The 24,718-nt window shown below is 38.2% G+C and overlaps 1 protein-coding gene across 2 annotated transcripts in view; it reads right to left on the bottom strand.

Moving 5' to 3' along the window:
- ZC3H7A (zinc finger CCCH-type containing 7A) overlaps positions 1-24,718 on the bottom strand; it is a 45,627-nt gene that overhangs the window by 4,905 nt on the left and 16,004 nt on the right. For both annotated transcript variants that reach the window (XM_074965441.1, XM_074965442.1), the window contains exons 3-20: positions 24,331-24,370; positions 23,262-23,459; positions 21,810-21,968; positions 19,010-19,090; positions 18,860-18,901; positions 17,971-18,004; positions 16,752-17,038; positions 15,263-15,470; positions 14,188-14,255; positions 13,165-13,357; positions 11,292-11,453; positions 9,436-9,632; positions 9,079-9,176; positions 5,725-5,906; positions 2,452-2,528; positions 1,694-1,827; positions 1,199-1,304; positions 71-179 (exon numbers count right to left, since the gene is read on the bottom strand). In XM_074965441.1, coding sequence (XP_074821542.1) covers positions 71-179; positions 1,199-1,304; positions 1,694-1,827; positions 2,452-2,528; positions 5,725-5,906; positions 9,079-9,176; positions 9,436-9,632; positions 11,292-11,453; positions 13,165-13,357; positions 14,188-14,255; positions 15,263-15,470; positions 16,752-17,038; positions 17,971-18,004; positions 18,860-18,901; positions 19,010-19,090; positions 21,810-21,968; positions 23,262-23,459; positions 24,331-24,370 — 2,375 coding nt within the window. The remainder of the gene's footprint in view (positions 1-70; positions 180-1,198; positions 1,305-1,693; positions 1,828-2,451; positions 2,529-5,724; positions 5,907-9,078; positions 9,177-9,435; positions 9,633-11,291; positions 11,454-13,164; positions 13,358-14,187; positions 14,256-15,262; positions 15,471-16,751; positions 17,039-17,970; positions 18,005-18,859; positions 18,902-19,009; positions 19,091-21,809; positions 21,969-23,261; positions 23,460-24,330; positions 24,371-24,718) is intronic.

Below are 24,718 nucleotides of genomic sequence, written 5' to 3'. Positions count from 1 at the left end.
ATTGTAGGAGAGAGATGGAAAAAAGAGAAAAAACCCATGTGTTTAATACCCTCACACATTTTTTACTTACTACTATTCTCTTTCATATAGGTCCACATCTCTCTCTCCTCAGGACTGTGAGCAAAGGAGCAGTTTCCAACATATTGACATTTCTTGCCTGAAGCAATATGATTGCACAACTAAATAAGAATAAAAAAAAAATATCTTTAAGGCATATGTTAAGTTATAATGGGTGATGAAAGATATTTGTAGCTTTGCTTCAGGCACATTAACATTCTGATAAGCAGACAAGTTACTACTATTACTATAACTCAAATAAATAGTTGCCTTCCAAATAAGCTGTCAGAGCAGTGGTTCTCAACTTCTGGCCCACAGGCCACTTGTGACCCAATCAGCACACAGCTGCAGCCCATGTGACATCCTCAGGGCCATACAGGTAATATTGGATGCAGCCCATAACACATTGATCTTATCTAGTCTTAAAAACCTTATGAAGCACTAGCTATGGAAGGGCTCATCAGTCTGCAAAGCTAGCAGAAAACATAGGTTGGATGTAGACAGTTATGACTTAGAAATCACACCATGGATTAGAATATAACATTTTAGGTCTGTGCTGTATTTCTATTATGCAGAAATTCAAATTATTTATTTCTGACAGTACTCCAAAAATGTAAGGTTAAATTTATGCATTACGTTATTAGCTTGATGCCTCTCATTCACTGTAATAAAAATCACACAATGCTCTTTGAAAACAGAGCCTTTTTGAAGTAATGAGTTGTCAGAACCCAGGAAACAGGATTTTGCAAACTCATCTTGACAACTGCACAAGAAGAAATGAAATTCCAGGTCTCTTCCAATATTGTATGGAGCGTGTCTCACCCTCAAAATATTATGCACTCTTTTGATTAGGGTTTTATGAGAACTATATTAATATTTTACAGACTTCAAATGAGATTACTTAATACTTTATATTAAATACCTTCTATACTTTTATTACTGAAGTTTCACTGACTTGGAGGAGCTTCAGCAATAAAAAATGAGCTCAGTCCTTCCTAGCATCTGGCTCTGCAGTTGCTCCAGTGACTCCCACTGATTTCAATAGACATTTCACACACAGTGGCTGCAGAAATCAGGCCCTTTACTAGTATTTTCCAGTGACTTAAGTGTCTTAATTAAAAAGATCATTTTAGATAAATACATCAAACTGCGAAGGCACTTGTTTCTTCGTGGGAAGAGGACGAATGGTCATCCACTTCTTACGCTCATTAGACATCACCAGCACCACACGACGATCTTTGGTCCATCTAAGGAATATGGAAGCATTCAAATATATAGAATACATCTACATACTGTACTATTTGTCAACAGTAAAGACAATGATTGGACCTAAAGAGCCCCAAAGCCATATGTTTTAATGCAATTTATTTAAAGTCTCAAACACCCATCATGGTTGTGAGTTAAAGGGAAAAAAAAGTCAGTATAAACTGCCAACTGAAGTGTGTAACATGCATTTTTTATTCTTGATTATTAACACCCTTTAAAGTCTTCAGCCTTTCAGCCCAAGTTCTACTTCAACTGCACTTGCTTTTTTGCATCCCTTTTAATAGTCTGAATTCCTATACAGATCACTCAGAAGATTTTACAAAATGGTTTACTGAGAGACATTATGCATTTGAAGTTATCTGTTACTCACGGGTGTCTTGCTTTTGCACTACAGTATTTTTTGTTTTTGTCTGGCTCACTAACTTGACCATTTCTCCAGCATTGGGCACACACAAACTTCATTTTCAAATTTAGAGATCCATGCTTCATTTGATTGCCAAGAACCTTAAATTTAAAAAAAAAAAAAAAAAGGTGATTTGCATCTGCAGAGCAATGCCATACATAAATCATTAAGTACCCCTGAAGATAAGAAAGGGTTTCTAGATGTGTTAAAAACTAGAGAGCTTATAAATACATCTTAAAAACTAGAAATTTCTCTTAATGACAGATTGTTAGTTAATTTTGTTTAGATTGTATAAATGCACCCAGACGTTCTGGCAATGGGCATACTATGTGCTGTATAAACAAAATAAACTACTAGAAAAGGATTTATGCTAGGTCCTCAGCTGAAGAAAGTTTGAAAGAATGCATTTTTGAAGGTTTATATTCTGCTTATGACAAAATAAGCAAAGGGGGGGAAGTAACTGCACATGTGTAATAAGAAATCTGGGATTAGGAAAAATAAGAATATCTGAAGTATCCAGAAAGCTTAATTTTTTTTTTTTTTAATAAAACATGTGGGGGGAAAGAAGAGGAAATCATTTGGGGCATACGCTTGGGACAACCATTTTGTGATATAAACTAACAGTTAAATCGTGTTATAAACATTGACATCAAAACCAGTACGTCACCGATCAATCACGCTAGTCCCACATAAATTTGCTTCCTCAGAAAGATGAGTGGAAATACCTGTGCTCCATGTGCATTTGCTTCCATATTCTGCCAATATTTCTTTGATTCTTGAGCAATAGTATCATGTGACATACCTGCAGAGGAGAAAACAAAGGTCTTAGACAATTTGGAAGTTTTATTCATACACATGTTCAAGTGCTACTGAATCCCTCCAAAAAACAGCTAAGGTTGCCAAAGAGACAGTGGTGTTACCTACCACAACATTTACAAAAAACAAGCACTTAAAACCAGTTAAGGACATCCTAAAATCCTACACTGTCTACATAACACAAATATATTCGCAGATGGACCAAAGTATTGCCTAAGTTTCCATCTTCCAAAGAGCCTGTTTTCAAATCCTGGAGCCAGATGCCTAAGGGCTTTGTGCAAATGACCACAGGCAAGCTAGCTGCAATCCTCTTGAAAACCAGCTCGTTTTTTCCAAAAATGAGACTCCAGTTTATGTTCACAAGGCTCCTATAAAAACCCTCCTCATGTACAGATCAGTGTTACTCAGGAGAGAGACCCCCCCACCCCCCAAAACCTGCCTACACGTCTTGCAAGATGTAAAAGACTGTCACATTGCCTTTAATGATAGCCATTCTTGCAACCACTTTTCTCTCAGGCTCTTTAATAATCTCAATGACCTCAGAGATACGAACTTTTACTGCACACTTTTCCATATCATTAAAGCCTCACCAAGGTTTCTTTTCCACAACGTCCATGGAGAGGCTGAAGACTAAAGACATCAACTCTATCAGACTTTCAGAGTCCTTGAAAAGAAAAATAGGTCTCTGCCTGGATTTGTAGCAGGGGCAGGAAGGGGCTTCCCACTCAGTTGAGCATTCCCCTTCTTTAGGGTCCTCCAACACTCAGAGTCTATAAGTTATCAACTGGCCTTCTAGCAGATGAGAAGTTGAGCCTTGACTATGTCTGGACATGTGTAGGAGAGAAGCACTGACATGGACACTCATGTTTGTGGGATGGCCTAACCCTTTTAATAAGAGGTTTATGGGGTTAAGAGGAAATAGCAGCTACCCTTGAACCTCAACATTTTCGGGGGCAGGAAAGGAAGGGAGAGCAGCTGTCCTTCCTTCCACAAGAAGGAATCCTCAAAGGCCAAGTAGAGATAAATGGGCTAGAGCAACAGAGAATTGGGAGGATTCTGTATACTTCCACATGACTGTCCTCCTCTGAAACTTTTCTTGGCCTGGGGTCATCCTAAGTTGGCCGATACACTTCCAGACAGAGTGAAGCTGACCTGATGCTCCTTCTCCAAGGAACGAGAATGTTCAGAGTGACAGTCTGGGCAAAAAAGGGACCAACTATGGGACACCATATTATCTCCACATTGCCCACACTGCCCTTTTTCCGGGCATCATCGCCACCCATGATGATCAACCCAACTAATATTTAAAGCAGTGCTCCCTCACACAGCAAGGTAGAGAGCGTAGCTGAGGTCCACTGCAAGTTGGTTGGAGGGACCACCAAAACCATACCAAAAAAGTTGACCACCACAATGAGGCAAAGAGAAGCAGCCCATTCCAGACTGGGGTGCTTCCCTGAAGACAAGGACATTTAACAATAAGGAAATTTTGTAGCAACATTAAGCCATTTTAGAGCTAGAGGAACAAAGACACTGGACAATTCAAAAAACTGGCTCACAGACCTGTAACTAAAAGATAAGCCTGCAAGGTCTTTAACACTCAGCAGAAACATTCTCCTTTGCCTTCAAAGTAAATATCTCAATTTCTAGTCAAAGCAATTTTGTAATAAAACTAAAACAAGAACACATTTCTGAGACCTACAGCTAAAACACCTCAAACACCCCAGGGATGGTATAGATAATACTGAGTATTGCCATCAGTGCAGGAGACTAGACTAGATCAGTGGTTCTCAACGGAGAGTCCACAAGCCCTTTCAGGGGGGTCCGTGGGGCCCTGTGGCTGAAACCCGGTGCTCCAAGTCCCAGCACCCGCCATGGGGCTGAAGCTGGGAGCGGCGCGGGGCTGAAGCCAGCAGCCCCAGCATTTCCCCTCACTCTTCGAGTCCTGGCGCTCCTCACGAGCGGAAGCCCTGAGCCCACAGGCAGAGTTGCGCCGGGGGGTGGGGGAGGAGACCACCACGATGACAGACAAGGGTTCGCCCCTCCTCCCCCAAACTGCAGTGCCTTACACAGAGTGGGGCAGTCTGGGGACAGCTCCACCCCTTTACCTCCTCCTCTCCCCCAGGCCCATTCCTCTGGTCAAGCTGTAAGTGGGAAACCCAGAGCCAGGCAGTGCAGGGCAGCTGCTCCTCTGGCTGGTGGTACCATGAAGTGGGCAGCCGTGGCATTCTCCCATCTGCTGTTGGTGCCCAGGGTTACTACTGCTCTTCAGCTCCCAGCCCCTTTTGACTGCTCACGCAGCTGGTAAGAGCTGCCCGGATGAGGGGACCTGGCTTTTGGGGTTGGCAGAGCCCTCGGGGAGCAGCCACTGCAGGAGGAACCCTCCTGGCACACAATCCTTAGCTACCCCCTGCCTGCACCCTGCCCCTAGCCTACCCCCTGCCTGCACCCTGAGCTACCCCTCCCCCACCCACACACAGCCCCTAACTACCCCGTCTGCACCCTGAGCTACTCCTCTGCCAGCACACAGCCCCTAGATACCCCCTCTCTGCACCCTGAGCTACACTCCCCACTGCACACAGTCCCTTGCCATTCCCTGCCCTCATCCTGGGCGGTTTTCAGACTTTTTGAACTGAGTCCCCACTTTGAGTTCTATTTTTAGTTGCGGGCTCCCACAACCCAGACAGGCTGGATGGCCTGCTGAGGCGAGTTGGGGGTGGAGGTGGTACTCCCTCCCTGGGCCCCGCTGTGTGGAGCTGTCCCGAACCCTGCCAGCCCTTGCCCCCACAAAATAGAAGTCAAACTATGCCTAAGCACAAGGGTCCCTCCCGCCCCCAAGTCCCGAGTGGCCCTGCAGTTTTTAAATAGCGTGTAAAGGGGGGCCTCAGCAAGAAAAAGGTTGAGAATCCGTGGATTAAATGACCTCTCGAGGTCCCTTCCAGTCCTACGATTCCATGATTAAGAAACTATTAGTTTTGAGTTAAAGCTAAAAAGTTTCCTAATTTTATGGGTCTAGCAGTCTTACTCAATACCCACTAGCTAGTAAAACTGACCAATGGTTTATTAGATATACAGAAGACTACAGGAGGTTGTAAGTAGAAGACACTGACAAATGGGTCAAGGAATTGCATTTCTTTTATTTTTTTGCACTGGGGGTAGGGGGTAATATTTAAATCCAAACATACCTGTCTCATTCTGCATTATCCAAACTTTGAGTTCTATAAGACTGTGTGCATAAAAACACTCATCTTCTCTTAAACAGCCATAATGGACCTCATGCCTGCACAGGTCTAGCTGACACTGAGCATGAAACGAACGGATTTTGGAATACTTTACTGTAGTTTCTCGCAAAATGTGGACAAGGCACCTGTTTTTGAAAAGAAATCAATATTTTAAGCTTTCTGTAAATTTACTGACCTTCCTTGTGCATATGGAAAGCATGCAATGTTACCATTCTTTCCACTTCATATTTTATTTTAATTTTGACAGCTCTTTAAAGTATCTTTTAATATACTGCTAGGCAGAGTAATCCTAGATTACTGCTGTTTGTTTAATGTTTACAAGTGAATTCTCTCTGTGACTATGAGGTCTTTCCACTTAAGGAATTAATTATTAAAACTTTGGAAAATATGAGTTTATATATCAGCATGTAAATTTGAGCTTTAAAATAACAAATAGGCAGTATTCAGAGCCCTTTGTGCTCCTGGATTCTACTGTCATGGAAACTGCCATGGAATTACATAGACACCTACTCTCCTTCCTCTGAGGTATGTGTACACACAACTCCTACAGAAGTCAGGGAGTAGATTATGTACAGCCAAGGGAGGCATTTGTCAAGAACAGATTTTTAAAGCCAGGAGAGACCATGAAGGTCATCTAGTCCACCTTCATGCATAAAACACAGGCCATAGGATTTTACCCCAGTAACCCTTGTATCAAGCTTACACGACTCTAGCTTAAGCAGAAATTACGTTGGGCTTGCCTACCGATAGCAGTAATGTGCACTGTTGGGGAGCAGGGGATGATTTCTAAAGCACACTAGCATGTTGCACACTAACTGGTCCATGTAGACCCTACTGGCGTAGACTAATAGTTCCCGGGTGTGCTTTAACATAGTATTGTTTCAAAGCTGTTGGCATGAACTACAATTTTAGTGCATTTTAACAGGGTCTACACAGACCAGTTAGTACACAACACATTAGTGCACTTTATAAAAAACACCCCCGTAGCCCTCATTGCTGCTCCTTGTAGGCTGCTCCTTGTAAGCATGCCCTTAAAGTCTCCAAGTGATGAAGAACCCATCATGTTACTAGGAAAGCTGTTCCAATGGTTACTGATTTGTACTGCAGTAGCTCCCTGAAGCCCTCCCAATTATAGACCACTGTGGTAGATACTACAAGCACAAAATGTACCAAGAAGCTTATTTACCCTCATTTAAAAATTTGCATCTTATTTCCATTTTCATTTAGTCTAGCTTCAACATCCAGCCACTTAGTCTGCTAAATTAGAGTCCTCTACAATATCAGAAATCTTTTCCCTGTATTGGTGCATCTAGACCACAATAGCTCTCTCTTAACCTGTTCTTTGATAACTGGAAGAAATTAACTTTAAATCTCACTATACGCAAGCCTTTACTTACTACCTCACCAACCTGTGTTTCATCTAAAAATTTTACCAGCAAATTTTTTATATTTTCTTGTAGATCACAGATAAAATACTGACTGGCATCGAGCCAAGAACTGATCACTGCAGGACTCCACTGGAAACACCCCCACTCAGTAATTTTATACTACAGGTTTTTTTTAAGTTCAATAGAAGAAATTTGAATAAATTGCTCTCCAAACTCCAGTCCTGTTCCTGCAAGCCCATTGATGCACGTAGATGCTTAAGACCAGGTGAAGCCCCACCGTAAGCAATGGAATTCTGAACAGGAACAGAGTCTGCAGATTACAGAATTAGGGTCTAAATTAACCATTTGCAGGGCAAGCGGGGGGGGGGGGGGGGGAATAGAAATGTCTCAGAAATCAGTGCTGTCTGTTATCAAATCTAATACTGCCTACTGCAGAACAATACTGGACCCAACAATACCCATTGTTTCCAAAGGCAAAGACATGACATCCCACTGCCAAGTAAATATTCCCACCTGCACAACCTGAAGTTTACCAATAACTATTTGTAGGCTTGCATTAAAAAAAAAAAAAAATGGACTGACTTCACAGTATTTACCTTACTCTCATATTTGCTGTGTTTCCTTTACTTAGAATGAGAAACACTACAAACAGTGTAAATTTAATTCCTACAGACAGTAGAGTCCCCATATATTTAATAGTGCTCTCATTGTAGTCCAACTAGCTATAACTTTCATACATACATAAAATCACATAAGGAGCTCTGTGGGATCTTTTGTTTTTTTAAACTTACAGTTTACCTCAGAAAATAATGAAGCTAGATAAGCTTTCAAACCTTATCCTCATACAAACTTGCACCAGTTTAATTAAACTGATGCAAACCCTTATCTGGATAAATCTTATTTTAGTTTAAGAGTAACTTATTTTGGTTTAGTTTAAGTCTAATAGAAACAGGTTTAAGCTAAAAAAAAAAAAATCATACTTTAGCTGACATAAGAGGGGTTTGTAAAGGTTTAACTATATCAGTTTAAAGTCACACCTTTAGTAAACCAATGCAGCTTGCCAGGTACAGAAGCCCTTAGTAAGGGGCACTGATGGTTAATGGTTTCAAACAGATGGGAGTAGCTGATCAACATCACTGGTTTTCTTCAGCATTGAGAAAGAAGTTATCATCGCTTTTATAATTAAATGATGTAGGACTATATTTTAGACAAGAAAATGCAACAAATGCATTAATTCAAAGCAAACTATTTTTTGGTAATAGAACCTTTTGCCTCAGGTTCCCACCTGTAAGATAAAGGCAATACCTATAGCACAAAGATGCTGTCAGGCAAAATTTATGTTTTTAAAGCTTGTTGGCTAAAAAGTCTGTATTGTTACTACTACTACCGAAGCAAAACTACCAGACTGCGAGCAACTAAGAGGAGAAAGCCAATCTGCAGTTGTGGAATGAAAATTAGAATTCAAGATGCTTTGAAACCTCTGCTACAGTAGAACCTGAGAGTTGCGAACACCAATGTTATGAAGTGACCAGTCAACCACACACACAGTTTGAAACCAGAAGTATGCAACTGGGCAGCAGCAGAGACAAAAAAAGAAAAGAAATACAGTACAGTATTATTGTAACATAAGCTACTAAAAAAATAAAAGGCAAGTTTTAAAAAAAGATTTGAAGGAAACTGTTTGTGCTTGTTTCATTTAAATTAAGATGGTTAAAAGCAGCATTTTTCTTCCACATAGTAAAGATTCAAAGCTGTATTTAGTCAATGTTCACTTGTAAACTTTTGAAAAAACCATCATGTTTTGCTCAGAGTTACGATCATTTCAGAGTTACAAACAACTTTGTAATTCTGAGGTTCTACTGTACTTTTAATTTGAAACTTATATTGAGTATATTTCAGACAGACATACTTGTTATCTTCAAAGTCATGCATGGCAGGGTGAGAACAAGAAGAAGAATTATCCTTGTTCCTTTTGCTTATTATTCTAGGTTTGTGATCAAAGCATTTCTGAAATACAAAAACAAGGGATTAAAGAAAAGTTGAATATATGTTTCATGTATGAAATCACCTTAAAAATTCTATTAGGGATGTAGATTGTGCAAACTATTATCCACCATGCACCTCAATGCTTACAAGTTAGTCATGAACCAAATCATTTCGTAAGCAGTTCACCTTACTATCTAGCAAAGCTGTTAAATGAAAAACTGTTCAAAATTGTTTCATATCTTTAGGAAACAAGCAGTCAAATATGCCTTTAAAGAAGCACCTCACAAAGAAACATAAATAGTCCGTGGTGTTCTTGAAGGAGTTGGGATACTGTAAAGTTGATCTTTCCATTTCCTCCAAAGAGAGCTTCTCGACTAAAGGCTCCTTTGCGCTCTAGAGTCCACACATCTATCTCCTCCTGGCAATACGCAAATGTGCAGTGGCCTGGATACCTACACTCTTCTTCAGCAGCAACATCTAAAATGACATGAAATAAAAGTTAAATTTGACATTGCTTTTATACCACCACATTTATCATCACTAGATCTTAACTCTGCATTTCAGAAAGTCTGATGAAAAGCCACCTCTATGGTTAATTAATCTAGTCTTTTGGTCTTACTCCTCTCTCCCAAACTTCATTTTGAATGACCACACCGCACCTTTAAGCAGGGGGAACACTGTCCAGGCTTAAGGTAGTAGTGCTTTATGGTGGCGAGGCAGGAGGTCAGAAACTGCTGCAAAAAGGTGAGTGGTCATCAGCTTTGCAGTGCTGACTCACCCCCAGGGAGTGTTAGGGACAGAAGGCTTTAAATGTGCAAGCCCTGGGTGTGGGAAGCCCTTTCTCCACCCAGCAGGCAAGGCAGCACCCACCCTCCCTCCCCGAAAGGTGCGAATATCAGGCTGGATTAGGACCTGCTGTGGGCATTGCGCTAATTGCTCCTTTTTAGGGGGGCTGGGAATGAATTTTTCCCTCAACCCCTTATTGACTTCAGTGGAATGAGGTGGTTTTTTTCCCACGTTCCCCAACCGGGGGGGGGGAAAATCAGGAGAAAAGGTGGTTAGGCTGTATGTTGCAACTCATTTAGTAAGTGTGGGGTGGATGTCCAGTGCAGGTACTCCACAGGGAAGGCATCCAGTGACCAGATAAATGGCCTGGTAAAGGACTTAAAAGGAGGTGCTGGTCAAAGGAACGGAACAGGGGAATTGGGGACTTCTATGATTGGTAGGGCAAGGAGCCAACCCCCTTTCTTAAAGCCCACCTTAACTCTCCTACAAGCAGGGGTGAATGGCAAGGTCCAAGGAGTGGATTGGCTGGGGGACCAGGATGAAACTACCCAGAAACCCAAGGTAATTTGAATAAACATGGAGTTGCCTGCATTGTACACTTTTATCTGCCAGGTAGTCCCAGACACCTAATAAAAGTTGCGGCCCGATTAAATCCATATCAAAAGTCTCCTGTCCTGTTTCAGTATATGTTTCAGTATAGCCGGACAACAACTTTACTACATTTAGAACCCCTCAGAAGATATGGAGTGTCCATTAGAGCTTGCATGTGTACCCCAATTATCCTCACAGCCTCCAGCTTCCCTTCTGTATTTCAAGCCAAAAAACAGAAAAATATTTTCACAGATATCCACTCTCTTCTCTGTAGGCAGAAGTACAAATGTTAATTTGTGCACAATATCTGTGATCAAACTAATCACCTCCCTGAAGTTGTAAGCAGAAGTTCATACCAAGAATCTATGAAGCAATGCTTACTTTTACTTAAGTGTCCAGAACCTCCAAGTCACAAGGACACTAGAGTTGGCTCTATTTGGAAATAGCCAGATACATTCATGTTTTTTAAATAAACAATTATAATTAGAGGTAGAATATGAACTAAATAATCACATTAGTTTTTATGATGGGGTTTCTCTTAAATCCCTGTGGAAATATTAAAAATATCTATAAACTGTTTTTGTTAATCAGCAAAAACAATGGAGCTTCATTCTACATTTTATAACAAAAATGTACATGCATTACTTTATATTCAGTATAGGAATTAAAACCTTGCAATTAATTTTGCATTCATTCAAACTAGTTAAATTTCCTTGTTAATTCAGTAAAAACTATGTAACTTCCATATTTAAAACATACCTTTACATATATAATATGGTCCTACATACTGAGTTTTTGTTGGTCTTGGGCGTATTTTTTTCCATGATTTATCTTCAGAATTCTTTATTTTACCAATTAGAATATCCTTTTTACACTTATGCTCTAAATTGGGATGGTAAGTGAAATCCAATAACTTAGGCCCTAAAATAATAGAAAAATTGTTTATAGTTTACATAAGCTATAAAGTAACTGTGGAACTTGTATTCAGGCACATGTCCAAATATGAAATGTGTGAACAGACTGTTAAGAATTCTTACTTGCACCAATAAATTAGAAGAGCCAAAGTAATCTTAAATAAAAAAAGGGGGGGGGGGGAGGGAGAGTGGAAGAAAACTATGCAAATACTTACAAGACCAGACCAACAAGAAAAATAGGTCATTTAAGGAAGATTTTACAGTCTTCCTTTGCTTCCGCATGGGAATAACCAGCTGTATTTTTCTGTTTCTGCAGGCCCAAATGGGTAAATTTTCATAAAATTTGTTTTGGGCCTTTAATAAGTCATTGAGAACCATGCAACTAAATATTTAAATTTTTATTAAACTTGAACAGCCAAAGAGGGAGTTCAAAGACAGAACACAACCTCAAGTAAAGTCAACTTTTGCATTCTGTAGGATGCAATACCAGCCCCACGGTCTAGTTGGTAGTGTTTTAACTGTCACATGCTAAGCACAGGGTTCAAAACTAGGTCTATTTTGCTTCCAAAGCCACAAATACTAAGAATACATATATACCAGCGAAGGGATTGTAAAGTTTCCAATGCTCAGTGACCATCCCAGTCATTAAAAGGAGTTACAATAACCCACTAAGAATAGAGTCTGGTGCATTCCTGTCCGGTTCTCTTTGAACAAAAAGTTCATGGTGGAACTGTGTGGTTTCAGAAATGGGTAGGAAAAGCAGGGATGCAAAGAAACAAGGGAAGAAACCAATGCTTTGTTAAAGGCCAACATATGGATATATCTTAAAGTTCATCCTTCAGCATTTTCTAACTGCTGCTTTTTATTAAACATCATGTCTATGTGGCATTTCAAAATCACCTGTTGATCCTCCTTACACAGTAAAAAAAGTAGTTTTAAACTAAAGAGCAATAAACTGCAAACTACAATAACCATTCCCTAGATATGTCAGTGTAGTATTTTAGAATTATTATATATGTTTTATTGCTCTACTAACATTTCAGAATGTCTATAACCTGAAGAATAGTGCTCGATTTTAAGAATAGTCTTGATGAAAAAAAAAGTTGCTTCTAGAATACAGCTGTGTAATAGCAACAGCTCAGACCTCAAAGATTAGTTCTCTGAATGGCCCAAAATAGGTTAAGACCCTCTGTGTCAATGAAGGTAAGTTAATAATTATTGCTAAGGTTTGGAAGCATCACGATAATGATTTAGAATTAGTTTGAAAGAACAATAAAACAGATGGGATGTGAAGGTTACCGGGTACTTTGAATTGCAGTTCAATTCCCCATGACCAATCAGAGTGGGTATTGCAAGTTTTTAAGTCTTGAGCAAAGGTGTCATTCTTCAGAGTACCCTGGGGGTTGGGAGGAAAGTGAATACAGAACGTGAATGACCTTACACAGTAAGCCTTCAGCTTGAGGAAAGCATGTTGTGATTGCTGGGGGGTTTAGAAATTAAGAACCCATTAGGACAAGACCATGAAATCAAGAAAAACAAAGGTAGAAAACTGGTTGCAACGTTTTTTATGACTCAATATTCAGATCCATATTCTGTTTGTAAATGATACACAAGTCAAAGCTGAGCACTTCTAGAAACCAACAACATTTTAATTTACAACGCTGATACAGTACATATGTATTTAATTATCTATCAAACTGACTTCCTGCGCTCCTTACCTGTTTTGATGAAACATAATTGGCAGGCCTGTCTTAGTTCATGTGTACCTTCCAATGGGTTTCTTCCAACAAGTGATGCAGATACAGCTATGTTAGCAGTTCCACTGCTAAAAACATGTGAAAAGTCATTCCTAGTTTGACCTGCAATTCCCATGTAATCCTCAGTCCCAAACAAAGCCTTGGGGCCATTTATCTGCCAGAAGAAACAAGATTTAACTTGATCTGTCAAACTAGAACTTAGTGAGTGAAGGTTTTCCTCAAAACATCAGATTGTCTTCATATAGGGTTCAATTGCAAGCTTGGCTGCATATCCACACAGGGGAATAAGGAGCCCATATCCCCATTACAGGCTGAATGCATTGCCAAACCCCACACTGGGACTGAGATAAGTGCAGTAGCTGGTGGGCTGAGAGTATGCAAATCACTAGCTCCACCCATACACCAGCCAGCCACTGCTGAGAAAGCATTTGGGAAAAATAAGATACAGGAGCTTAAGATGCAAGTACAACACAGATCAGATTGAAAGTCTTAGTCACAATATTGTTACTGCCCTGCTTGTGGACCACTGCAGTTACATATTGCCCCTTATTCTGGCTGGACTGCAAGGTGGTAAGATGGCAAACTCATAGAAGATAACATTCAGACAGTTGTGACCACCTGTGGTCATTTTAAGCTTCCATGCTGCATTTTGCTAAAAAGTTTACCAAATTTAAAAAATGGCCAGGACACTAGTATATACAATTTCCTCATCTAAAATTCCCCCTGGATTTTCGGAAAGTAGTTTGGGGTTTTTTTGTTGTTTTTTTTTAAACTTTCTGTCTTAGAGTGTTGCTGTGTACTATTCAAACAGATACTGTTTTCCCACTCCAATTGCTACATTTTAATGGTGGATGAAGCTATCCCTGCATTTTTAAAACTAATAATAAATAATAATAAAAATAAAAAAATAAAAACTTCCTTAAACCCTGATGACTAAATATTAAAGATTTGATTCATGTGAAGGAAAACGTGGAAGATACTTACAAGTAAAAGAGAGGAATTATTGCTGTTAAGTGTTGGTGTTCCATCTCTAGAAACTGAACTGGATAGATCTGGACAGTGATTAAGAAACAATTTTTCAGTTATTTCCCCTCTCAGCACATTTTATTGATGTAAGAATTTGCACCTGCTATAGAGGTGACAGGGGTCAATGTCTTTTCCCACTACATGCAAATGCCTTTTGGTCCCTGGACAGAAAGACAAGGTAAGTCATCTTGACTCAGTCAATCAATGGATTACCTTTAATAGCAGCCCCACAGAACATGTGTTGAGGCAGTCACTGTAAGGACAGACTGAAAAAAGAGGTCCAGAATGTAAAAGGTGGGCAAATAGGCAACAGTTCACTTTCAAATCCCTGGTTGTGGACATGGTTAGGGAGACAGTCTACCAAAATTTTGCAATACCCATTCTTCTACAAAGAATGTGCAACTACAAGATTTGACTGATATAAGGGGGATTATTTTTTCAACTCTAGTTTATTGCATATTTCCTATTTAGCTCATTACTGATCTTGGTATTCATCACCACTTACACCTATTTAGATTCAGTGTTAAGCAAATTTTTTAAACAGGTCTTTGCTGGGTTTTTTCAGTGTGTACTCTCCACTGTGTAGTCATTTTAGAATCTTGAGAGTAAAAAAACAGCCCCATTTATTTACTCCCATTTCACTCAGGCACATATTAAATCCCCAGCCTCACCCAGATTTTTAAATGGAGTTTAAATTTACTTCCTTCTCAGGTTAATTTTACATGCACAACATCAAAACAACTTTAGGAAAACCTATCTAATAGTTCATGCAGATCCAGCAGAGGGCGTCTAGAACATGTTTATGTAGATACCACATGAACAGTTACTTTGTTTTTAATTTTTGGTCACAGTATATATTGACTATATATTTGATACATTTAAAACATAGGCAAGTCAAACTGCCTGAATGTTTCACCACAAACCTTTAATGTTTACACTGATTAGTAGTGAGAAGTCAGCTGTCATTCACAGACTTCTCCCACTCTCTATTAAAGAAAGATTAAACAGGTATAACTTCAGACTCATTCCTTACCTCTTTTTGAGTCACTGATTGGAAAGGTGTTTAAAGAGGAACAAAAATTTTCCAAAGAAGAAGCCAGAGGCTGTGAATACATTTCTGAAAATGAGGCTGCTGGAACAAATCCTGCACCAACTGGTAAAGTTCCTAACAAAGTTGTGGAGAAGGCTATATTAGGAGCTACACTAGCTGATGGAATGGGTCCTCTGACTACTGTGGTTTGCTGGGGGGGGAAAAAAAAGAAGAGAAATATTTTTACTAAATGTTCATTCAGAAATTCTTTTTCAAAAAGGTTAAGAGGTCTGCAACAGTCTAGCTTTTAGTAATCTGCTTTGTTTTAGTACAAAAACCCTATCTCTACACAGGTAAAGGTAAAATGAAGAATATCTTGAACTTCAGTCCTTCAATCTAAATTTTAGACCCTAATGCTGCAGAGACTTACCCATGTTTAACTTTATACACAGTGGATAGTCCTATTAACTTCAGCAGAACTAATCACAACATGTAAAGTTAAGCACAGGTTTAAAACCCTTGCAGGACCAGGACCAGAACCTGAGAGTTTAGTTTCTAAAATACCTTTAAATACACAGACAAAAGAGGCAGCAGAAATTAAAGAGGCCTAAAAATATCTAATGGAATTTTAAGAAGTCTTATTCTAACATGGTAGATTGTTTCCTAGAACTCCTTTACTTTGCAATATCTATTTCAGAAATTTAGAAAGTTACATTTCTCAGTTTATTTTAAAATACTGAAAGTTAAATATTCAGAGTAAGCTTTCTAAACGGCGTTGCTTTAAAAAACACTTTAAGACAGAGAATCACCACACACTTCTCAAAACTGAACTTTATTCTAAATTGTGTCCACTAAACCTGCATGAAGAATCTATTTACTACAGCCTCATTAGTAAATTATACTAATAGTATTATCCTGATTAGTTTCGTGCTGTTCTGGGAGGAACTATTATTCACTTTACAGTTACAATCTGTTCAAGAATTGACATATTTCCTTACTTTAAGGATAATGCTATATGCTAAAGTTAACATATCAACATACTGGCAGGTTTCCCCTCCCCCCACAACTGCTCAACTGGACATCAAAGAGTAGACAATTTTATGAGAGATTGCATATTTGTGTCAGCAGTTCAGCACTTCATTTTCAAATTCTTTTAGAACTGTCAGATATATGCCATCTGATCCTAGTGATCTGCTATTTAATGTATCTGTCTGTTCCAGAACTGCCTCTAAACCCCTCAATCTCTGACATTGCTTCATCTTTATTACCTGATAAGAGCTGGTCGGATAATGCTGTCACTATTCTAAGAAGAAACTGAAAACATGACATTTCTGCTGGGAAGTTCATATTAGAGTCAAAAGACAGGGTGCAATTTGACAGAATAGGCATGACTATAGTTTATACACTTAGTTGTGAGCCTGCTTATCAAACTAAAAACAACATTTCATTTTAAATGATTCCTCTCCAGAAAAAATGAAAAACAAAAGTTTACCGTTACATTTTCATCCGAGTCAGGTACAGAATCAAGTAGTTCATCAAGTTCTTCCCCAATACTAATATCATCTCCATCTCCACAATCTAAACATGCTTCTGGAATAGAGAAAGAGAGGTTTCCCCCATTTGCCAGCACTGCAGAAGGTAGAGAACTCTTTTCCACTTGAAGAGGCATGACAGAAGATACGGATTGCATAGGTATTGAGGCCAAGTCACTTGACATTTCTGGGACAAAATTTGAGGAGGAAACAGTAGAAAGCGTCTCTTGTTTCTCTTCTGATAAATCTGAAACAGGTAATTTGGGAAAGAGACCAAAACTTTTAGTCAATGTTCTGCAAAAAAAAAAAAAATTCTTTCACCACTTTTAATCTGGTACAAATATGTTTTGCCTTAAAGAAATTTAATGTTGGAATAAAGATATAGATGCTTAAGAAAAGCATACCAAGCATAATTAACCAATTAACTTCAGAAGAAAATATGCAGATGTGTATATTGGAATGTTTGCATATTTTGATATACTAAGCAGGCAGGAAGAGTCGGAGACTTGTGGCCTAAGTTATCACATGCTATGCTTTATTCTGCCTCCCCACGTCCACCCCCTCAGCACTAATTTTTCCACGTTACAGAAGTTATATTAGAACACCACAATATTAAAAAAAGAGAACAAACAACAACAAAGTCAGGAGATTTAAATAAAGTTTGCACAGCCACCTTAACCTGTATTCTCTAATGCATACACACACAACATTCACTCAAATCCCTCAAAACGCCACACACCTTTCACACAGTCTATTAAGTTTAGTTTGCTGGCAAATTAAAAAAGTGTTCTAAGAAGTGATATGTGAAGTTATTTCTTGGACTGACTTGAGAAACTTTTGATTTTTTTAAATAATTTTTTTAACCCCTTGAAGTGGAGACTGTGTCAACTTTACGAGACACTACGTTTACTTATTACCTATGACAAGGGATGTGGGAGAAACCACTGCTGAAGTCATCTTTGAAAGCAGCTTTCCTAATTGTAATGCTCTTTGTACCTTCACACACACTTGATAGAAATATAATACCAGTTTCACAGAAGTCAAACTCCGGAGAAGAGCTCAATTCATGATTCATATAAAGAATTTTATGAATATTGACAATGACAAACACACCAGCGCTGCACTTTGTATCTAGCTTCCTTTCATTAACAAACAATATTGTAGTCCAGGAAGACTCACCTGACTCAATATCTTCTACAGAAGAATTTGAATTCTGTAGATAAGTAAAACAATCAATTAATTTGAAGAGCAACAAGACCCTTCAAGCATACATTTTTAAGTTGACTTTATCAATCTAAGTTTGACCTAAAATTTAGCTTTTGTAAAATTTATGAAAATTCAGATTTCCACAATTAAAAATCAAAGAAAAATCGCTTTTCAAACAAAAGCATTCCTTGTAGTGTGTGAAACCCAAGCACTGCAGCCATAAGAAACTGAAATTAACAAAAGTGAGACTAAACGTAACAAATTTTCATTTCCTAAAATAAGATATGTTCTTTATTTACTGTTTAGATTTAAATAAACTGTTTTAAAGTGTTCATGTTTACTAATGTAATGTGTAACCAATTCTAGCCAACATCTGTTTACAATTTAGGTGAACTTTATGCCTCCAAGACCTGGAACTGCATCTGTGCAGGTCTCATAGTACATCTTTATTAGTGTCTGAGCTGCATTCAACTTGCTATCCTTAACCTATGTGAACCATAGTACTCACTTGGACATCTGTAGTACTTAAGTTGTCATTAAGTACAGAAAGCAATGGTTAACTGTGTCCATGTAGCAAGACCTTACAAATAACTAAGGCCAAACAGAGTAAAGACAGCATTTTTAACTACTTTTATTCAAGGAAGTTCTTGTACAAAGATAACTTGGATAAAAGTGATCAAGTGATTGAGTAAGATATTATACTCATGGCAAAACCAAGCACAAGGTTAGACAAGAATCCTAACCATTGCCTAAGATACAGAAACTTTAACCAAATGTTAACTGCTCAGTTTCACTTCACTGTAAGAATACAGAAAATAGTTCTTTCAAAATCTATTTATAATGTGAACATGTGGAACCTTACCTTAATTGACACTTCTCCAGAAACTGAGTTTGAGGAAGTTGGCTGCAATTAAACATGTCATTGTAAGTGTAAGTTGATATTAAAAACTCAGAATGAGGTTTAAAAAATAAATAAATAAATAAATAAAATAAATAAATAAAACTTCCTTACCCTTGCTCTGACATATGCTTTTCTTATTTTTAATCCTAGTTTCTGAGCAAGTTCTTGAGTCAGCTTTATCACACTTTCATCCTAAAACAAATACATATACATTTCTATATATTTCTATACACACACACACACCCGCCCCCCCAGGCAAAGTGATACAACTGTTTTCTCATTCCAAAGTAAATAGGAATTATGATAGTGTGCTTCTAACCCTACATGTAAATAAAAATTATAAACATCTGCCTATAACTGAGTTCAAAGGTATATACCATTTTATCCAAGATGAGTTTAAGATCCATAAAGACAAAGGCCTCTGGCAATTAAAGTGTGATTTACAGATTCTACAGTTTGAGTATTTTTTGTAGTTTTACAAACTGAAGGCCACATTTCTATTAGCATGTCAACTATTAAAGAACATCCTGAATATTTAATTTGTTTTTTGGAAATATACTCTGTTGTAACTGGAAGCGTTGTGTTAAAATCAAGTCATATTTCACTTTGTCCTAGTTAATTCATATTTTAGATGACAGATAGCATTTAGAATATTTGACAGTTTAAAGTTTAGTTTTCAGAATATATCATATAAAGTTACAAGAAGAATCAAGGCACATTTACTTTAAACCTTAGGGCCAAGGTATTCAAACATGAGTACCTAAAGTTAGGCTTTGAAATTGAAATTTAGACACCTAGCTAAGTGGTCCAATTTTCAGGTGTAGGAAGCAGAGAAATGCCAACTGAAGTGGTTGTGTGTGCCCAGCACTTTTAAATTTCTGACCACTGCGCCAAAAATTGTATCTTGAAAAGAAAAAAAAGCCACACAAAATTCACAATCATGCCTTCTAAAGGTTCATTTTGAACAGGATGCCAGATTAAAGATATATATTAATCAATATTTAGAATCAAATGGAGAAAAAGTAACCATTCACCCCACAGCATAGATAGCAAAAGAAAAATCCATGGTGGAGACTAGTCAGTGGGAGAAGCCACATCTACAAAGGCACCTGAAACAAGGCAGAAGGGGGAATGCCAAATATGAAACAGTCACAGGTTTTAAGCACAGCACAAAATCCATCACAAATGGAATAGTCAACTAGTACTAACATGACACCTGCCATTACATTACTGGGATAAGGGATGTTTACAAAGATGTCTATCATTCAGGGCCATCCTTAGGATTTATGGGGCCTGACACAGTATTATTAAACTGGTGCCCCTATGACCAACGGAAGCAAGTTTTTTGTACTACAGTCATTAAAATTAAAAATGTATTTGACATAAGGGAGGTCCTTTGAAGGATTTATTTTAAAAACTGCAGGTCTGAAAATCCAAGCATTTAAGCCTAAAGATGAATACTCAGATTGTGCATCTAAAAATCCGCGGCCGCTGCTTCCCGCAGCCCCCATTGGCCTGCAGCAGCGAACCACAGCCAGCGAGAGCCGCGATCGGCCGAACCTGCAGACGCGGCAGGTAAACAAACCGGCCCAGCCTGCCAGGGGCTTTCCCTGAACAAGCGGCATCCCAAGTTTGGGAAACACTGCACTAATGAATTATTTTTAAAGCAAATTTTAATACAAGGTCCTGTAGACTAACATGTTCTGAGTAAATATTACAGTAATGCACAACTGTTTTGTCAGTAAATTCAGAATCTGACAGTATATACCTGGGGGTTGGCAAATGCCTGTCAAATGGCTTCATTACCACTTGAATGGCTCTTTAACAGTTTCAATGTTGTGCTAATAGGCCTGGCAGGCTGGAAGGCTTTTTCACTTTTAAGTTACTAGATCCCCTCTGGAGTAAGAGTCACCAGGCTGCAGCAACCAGCTGTGGGAGCCTGCAGGAAGGGTCAGAACAGGGGACAGGAAGAGCTGGGAGGGTGGACACTAAGACCCGGGGTACCCCAAATTTTTGGGTGACCTACACAGCCTCGAATGCCTAAGGACAGCCCTGCTATCATTTAATCCTTGTGGCCAAAGTAAATAATTCCAACTTGCATAGCTTATCTGATTCTAATGCACTTTTTAAAAATATGTATTTAAAGGAGAGGACATTTTTCTGAACGTAAGAAGTGTTATTTGAAGATTCTGAATGTATGACAGGTAAAAAAATATTAGAATAGCTAGAGGAAATCCAGAACATGAAAGAAATTCAAAAACAATCCGATACTCAGATTGAGGCTTCCATGCCACAACTGGCTCTTTAATGCATCTCCTGCGGTTCTTTGCAGCACATGCTATTAAAACACAAATGTGATTTAAATTATTAACCAATCAGGAGACTTTTACTATGTTATTAACCAACTGTAGTTGATAAAATAATATGTGGTCAGTCATTCTGCTGTGAGAATATATATATATAAAAATGAAAACTAAATAATATTTCCCATCATACAGTTTCAATATGAATATGGAGTACTATAGTGTGAATTCATCGCTTCATTTACCACTGTGGCTCTTTTGGGCAATGTTGATTGCTAATCTGGCTCCTGAACCACTGAGGTCTGAGTATCACTGCTCTAAAAGAATCTCACTGATGGCATCCATACATACTAGCGAAAACAAAACATCACGTGACTCAATTTTCCTTGCTGAAAAAGATCAGGCAACTGTGTCAGCTCTACTTATTTTGGGGGCCCTAGTTTTTCCTACCAAAAAAACAAAAAAAAAAAACCCCTCATATTTCTTAGCTTCCACACTGAAAACAGGTACAATAAATAAGTATTCGAGAAAATATTGTATTACGTAAAGTACCAGCTATTTCCAAAACATTATTGTAAAGTAAACTTAACAATGTATAATTTACTTACCTGTGGTACAGCCAGAGAGCATTTTGCTACAACATCGTAAGCCTTCTTATACCTTCCCAATTCATTTAAGGCTTTGGATTTCCGATATAGAGCTCTGAAATTGTTTTCATTTAACCTTAAAGCTATTTCACAATTTTCTAGAACTTTATCATGCAATCTCTGTGAGAAAGGCAAAAAAGTTTAAGGGCTTATTCAATAAATAATATTTTGTTACTAGAGTAGAAGATTCAAATAGCGTATATTTAAATCAAAAAGTGCTGGAATTCTTCTTAGGATGTTATTCCTTGTTAACGTTTTACTTCTGGATAAAAGTGAGTAACTCTGACCCAAAATTAAAGCTGTTTACTGTTCTTACAAACAGCATGGAATGCTGTGTAGTCAGATTGCAAATGAAGACAGACAGTATTTTGCCAAAGTACGCTAGAACCCTCTTTGTAGTCCAGATAAAACGTAATTCAACCTTGAAATAATAAAAAAAGTTAGTATTTATTTCAAGGCTACCATTTACTATGTTTAATGAAAAATCACTGACTCAGGTAGCACAGCAGAGTAGTTACCTTACAAAGGTAGCGTTCATGCAGCAAAAGTACTAAAGCCTGCTTGTACTAAGCCTCATGATCCTAGTTTATATTATTTGACAAAAGTGCAGTGTATCTGGCTCACAGAAAGACAGACAGCCCTATTACTTGGACAGATTCTGGATAGTTCAGTTCTAGGTGAATTCAAGGTAGAAGTTTAAGATTTTATTTTGAATTCATTCTGGAAATAAGACAGGGTTTTCTTTATGTAGCTGGAAAGGAAGGAAACAGTAATAATGCCTTTGGTTCATTAATTCTTTGGACTTGATAGCTGTTGATGTACCAGTAAATGGATCACTATAATGGTAAATGACAAATGGAAAATTTTAGAAGAGGCACCACAGATGATTTGTGAGAGGAAGAAGTATCTGGCCTCACTCATTAGCAACTTTTCTAGACAATTAAGGAGCAGCACTAGTACTGTATATATACATTTATGCTCCCTACATAGGTCACCCTGGTTGAAAAGGTCCATGTATAGCTTAAGTATAAAGCCCAGTGAAAATAGGGGCATCATTAAGATCTCCCCCCCACCTCCCAAAAACATGTCCACCCACAGGCAAAAAGACAGGGAAGTAGGTATATTAGCTGTACAAATCTTATCTGAAGGATGAACCTACCGCTTTATCAGCATTTGAGCATGGTATGACCATTTCATATTAGTAGGATACTTCTAGTATTATTGTCTAAATATATCTAGACACATGCTTACATATTTAAAGAGAGAAGACTGAGAATCAAGTTTTGAATCATTTTGACAATTCTCAAACCATAACCAAGAGCTCTTTATCTACTAGTGAATTTTCTATGGCTTCATATTTTGTTAATGTACTCTCTCTGAAAAGAAGCAAAAGCTTAAATAAAAACAGCTTACCAAATTTGAATAACACGCTATACGGTTTACATGCAGCTTCTCTAGTATTTCATTGGAAATGTGGATTTCTTCAGAATTGGCATAATCTGATATGTTTAAAGCTTCTGTATAGTGGCTCTGTGACCTTCCCCAATCACCTTCTCGGTATGCATCATTCCCTTCATTGAAGAGATTTCTAACAAGCCCTCGTATGAATAACTGGAACAAAGAAGCACTCATGAACAGAAGAACTCTCTGCAAACATTCCATACTTCTGAATACATATTAACTCACAATTTTCTCGCAACAAGTTAATGGGAAAAAAATTGAATGCAAAGATTTGGTTTCCAGGTTAAAAGAAAATACACTACAGAAAAGTAGCAAGAGAAGTATTATCTAGGCATTTCTAAGGTACCCATTACCAAAGAACCTAGGCATAAATGTAGGGCACAACTGTTGACAAAGCAGCTCATGAAAGATGTACGACATGTGAAATAGTTACCCTTTGCAGGAACACACACACACACACTATATATTCTGGTATTTCACACTGAAGTCTCAAACAGGAAATGTTTGGATCAGACCAGTTGCCCATTCATGTCCAAAACTCAAACCACTGAGAAAGGAGAGAGTTTTAATATCAACAGAAAGCGAGCTACAAAACTAAACTAATGACCAGTTATCTACAACTGCAGAAAAATGCCTGGGTAGTTTCACCATGTGAATCTACCTCCTACTGTCTAGCTAATGAGGTGCTAAACTAACTTCACTGAAAAGAGAACACGATCTTGATTCCTGAAATCGTAGGAACTAAGTTTGTAGCCAAGGTTGAGTGAACTTGAGTTTAAAAATTCTCTCTCTGAGCTACTATATAACTTATTTCTGTGCATTCAAATATTTGATTATATACATGGCAGGGTGGGACAAGATAGTGAAAGGTAAATATCACTGTAGTTTATCAGTATTAAAAACTAGTAAAAATGTCACTTTGACAGTTTTTTTTTTTTTTTTTAAAAAGCACCACAAGGAAGATTTCCACCTATTATAGAATCATATGTTTCTAATAGATTTCAGAGAATAACTCCATTACCTCATACTGTTCTTGTGTCCCTGGATAGGGCAAAGTAGACCTAGGAATTAAAGATAAGCAAATTTTGTAAATGAATAGATTGTTAAAAATAAATATTAAACTTAAGGGTTCTGAGTGCTACAGACAACACTAATTCATTCCCTGAGCACCATCCATTTTGTATATTAGGCAGGGGTCCTAGAAAAAAGAGTAGCTGTTAATTACATGTTTCAGAGTAGCAGCCGTGTTAGTCTGTATCCGCAAAAAAAAAGGAGTACTTGCGGCACCTTAGAGACTAACACATTTATTTGAGCATAGACTTTCGTGAGCTACAGCTCACTTCGTTGGATGCAGTGAGCTGTAGCTCACGAAAGTCTATGCTCAAATAAATGTGTTAGTCTCTAAGGTG

Source organism: Natator depressus, chromosome 10 (assembly GCF_965152275.1).
Source record: "Natator depressus isolate rNatDep1 chromosome 10, rNatDep2.hap1, whole genome shotgun sequence".
Classification (NCBI taxonomy): domain Eukaryota; kingdom Metazoa; phylum Chordata; order Testudines; family Cheloniidae; genus Natator; species Natator depressus.
The sequence above is the reverse complement of the archived record's forward strand: the minus strand, read 5'-3'. Positions and strand labels throughout refer to the sequence as shown.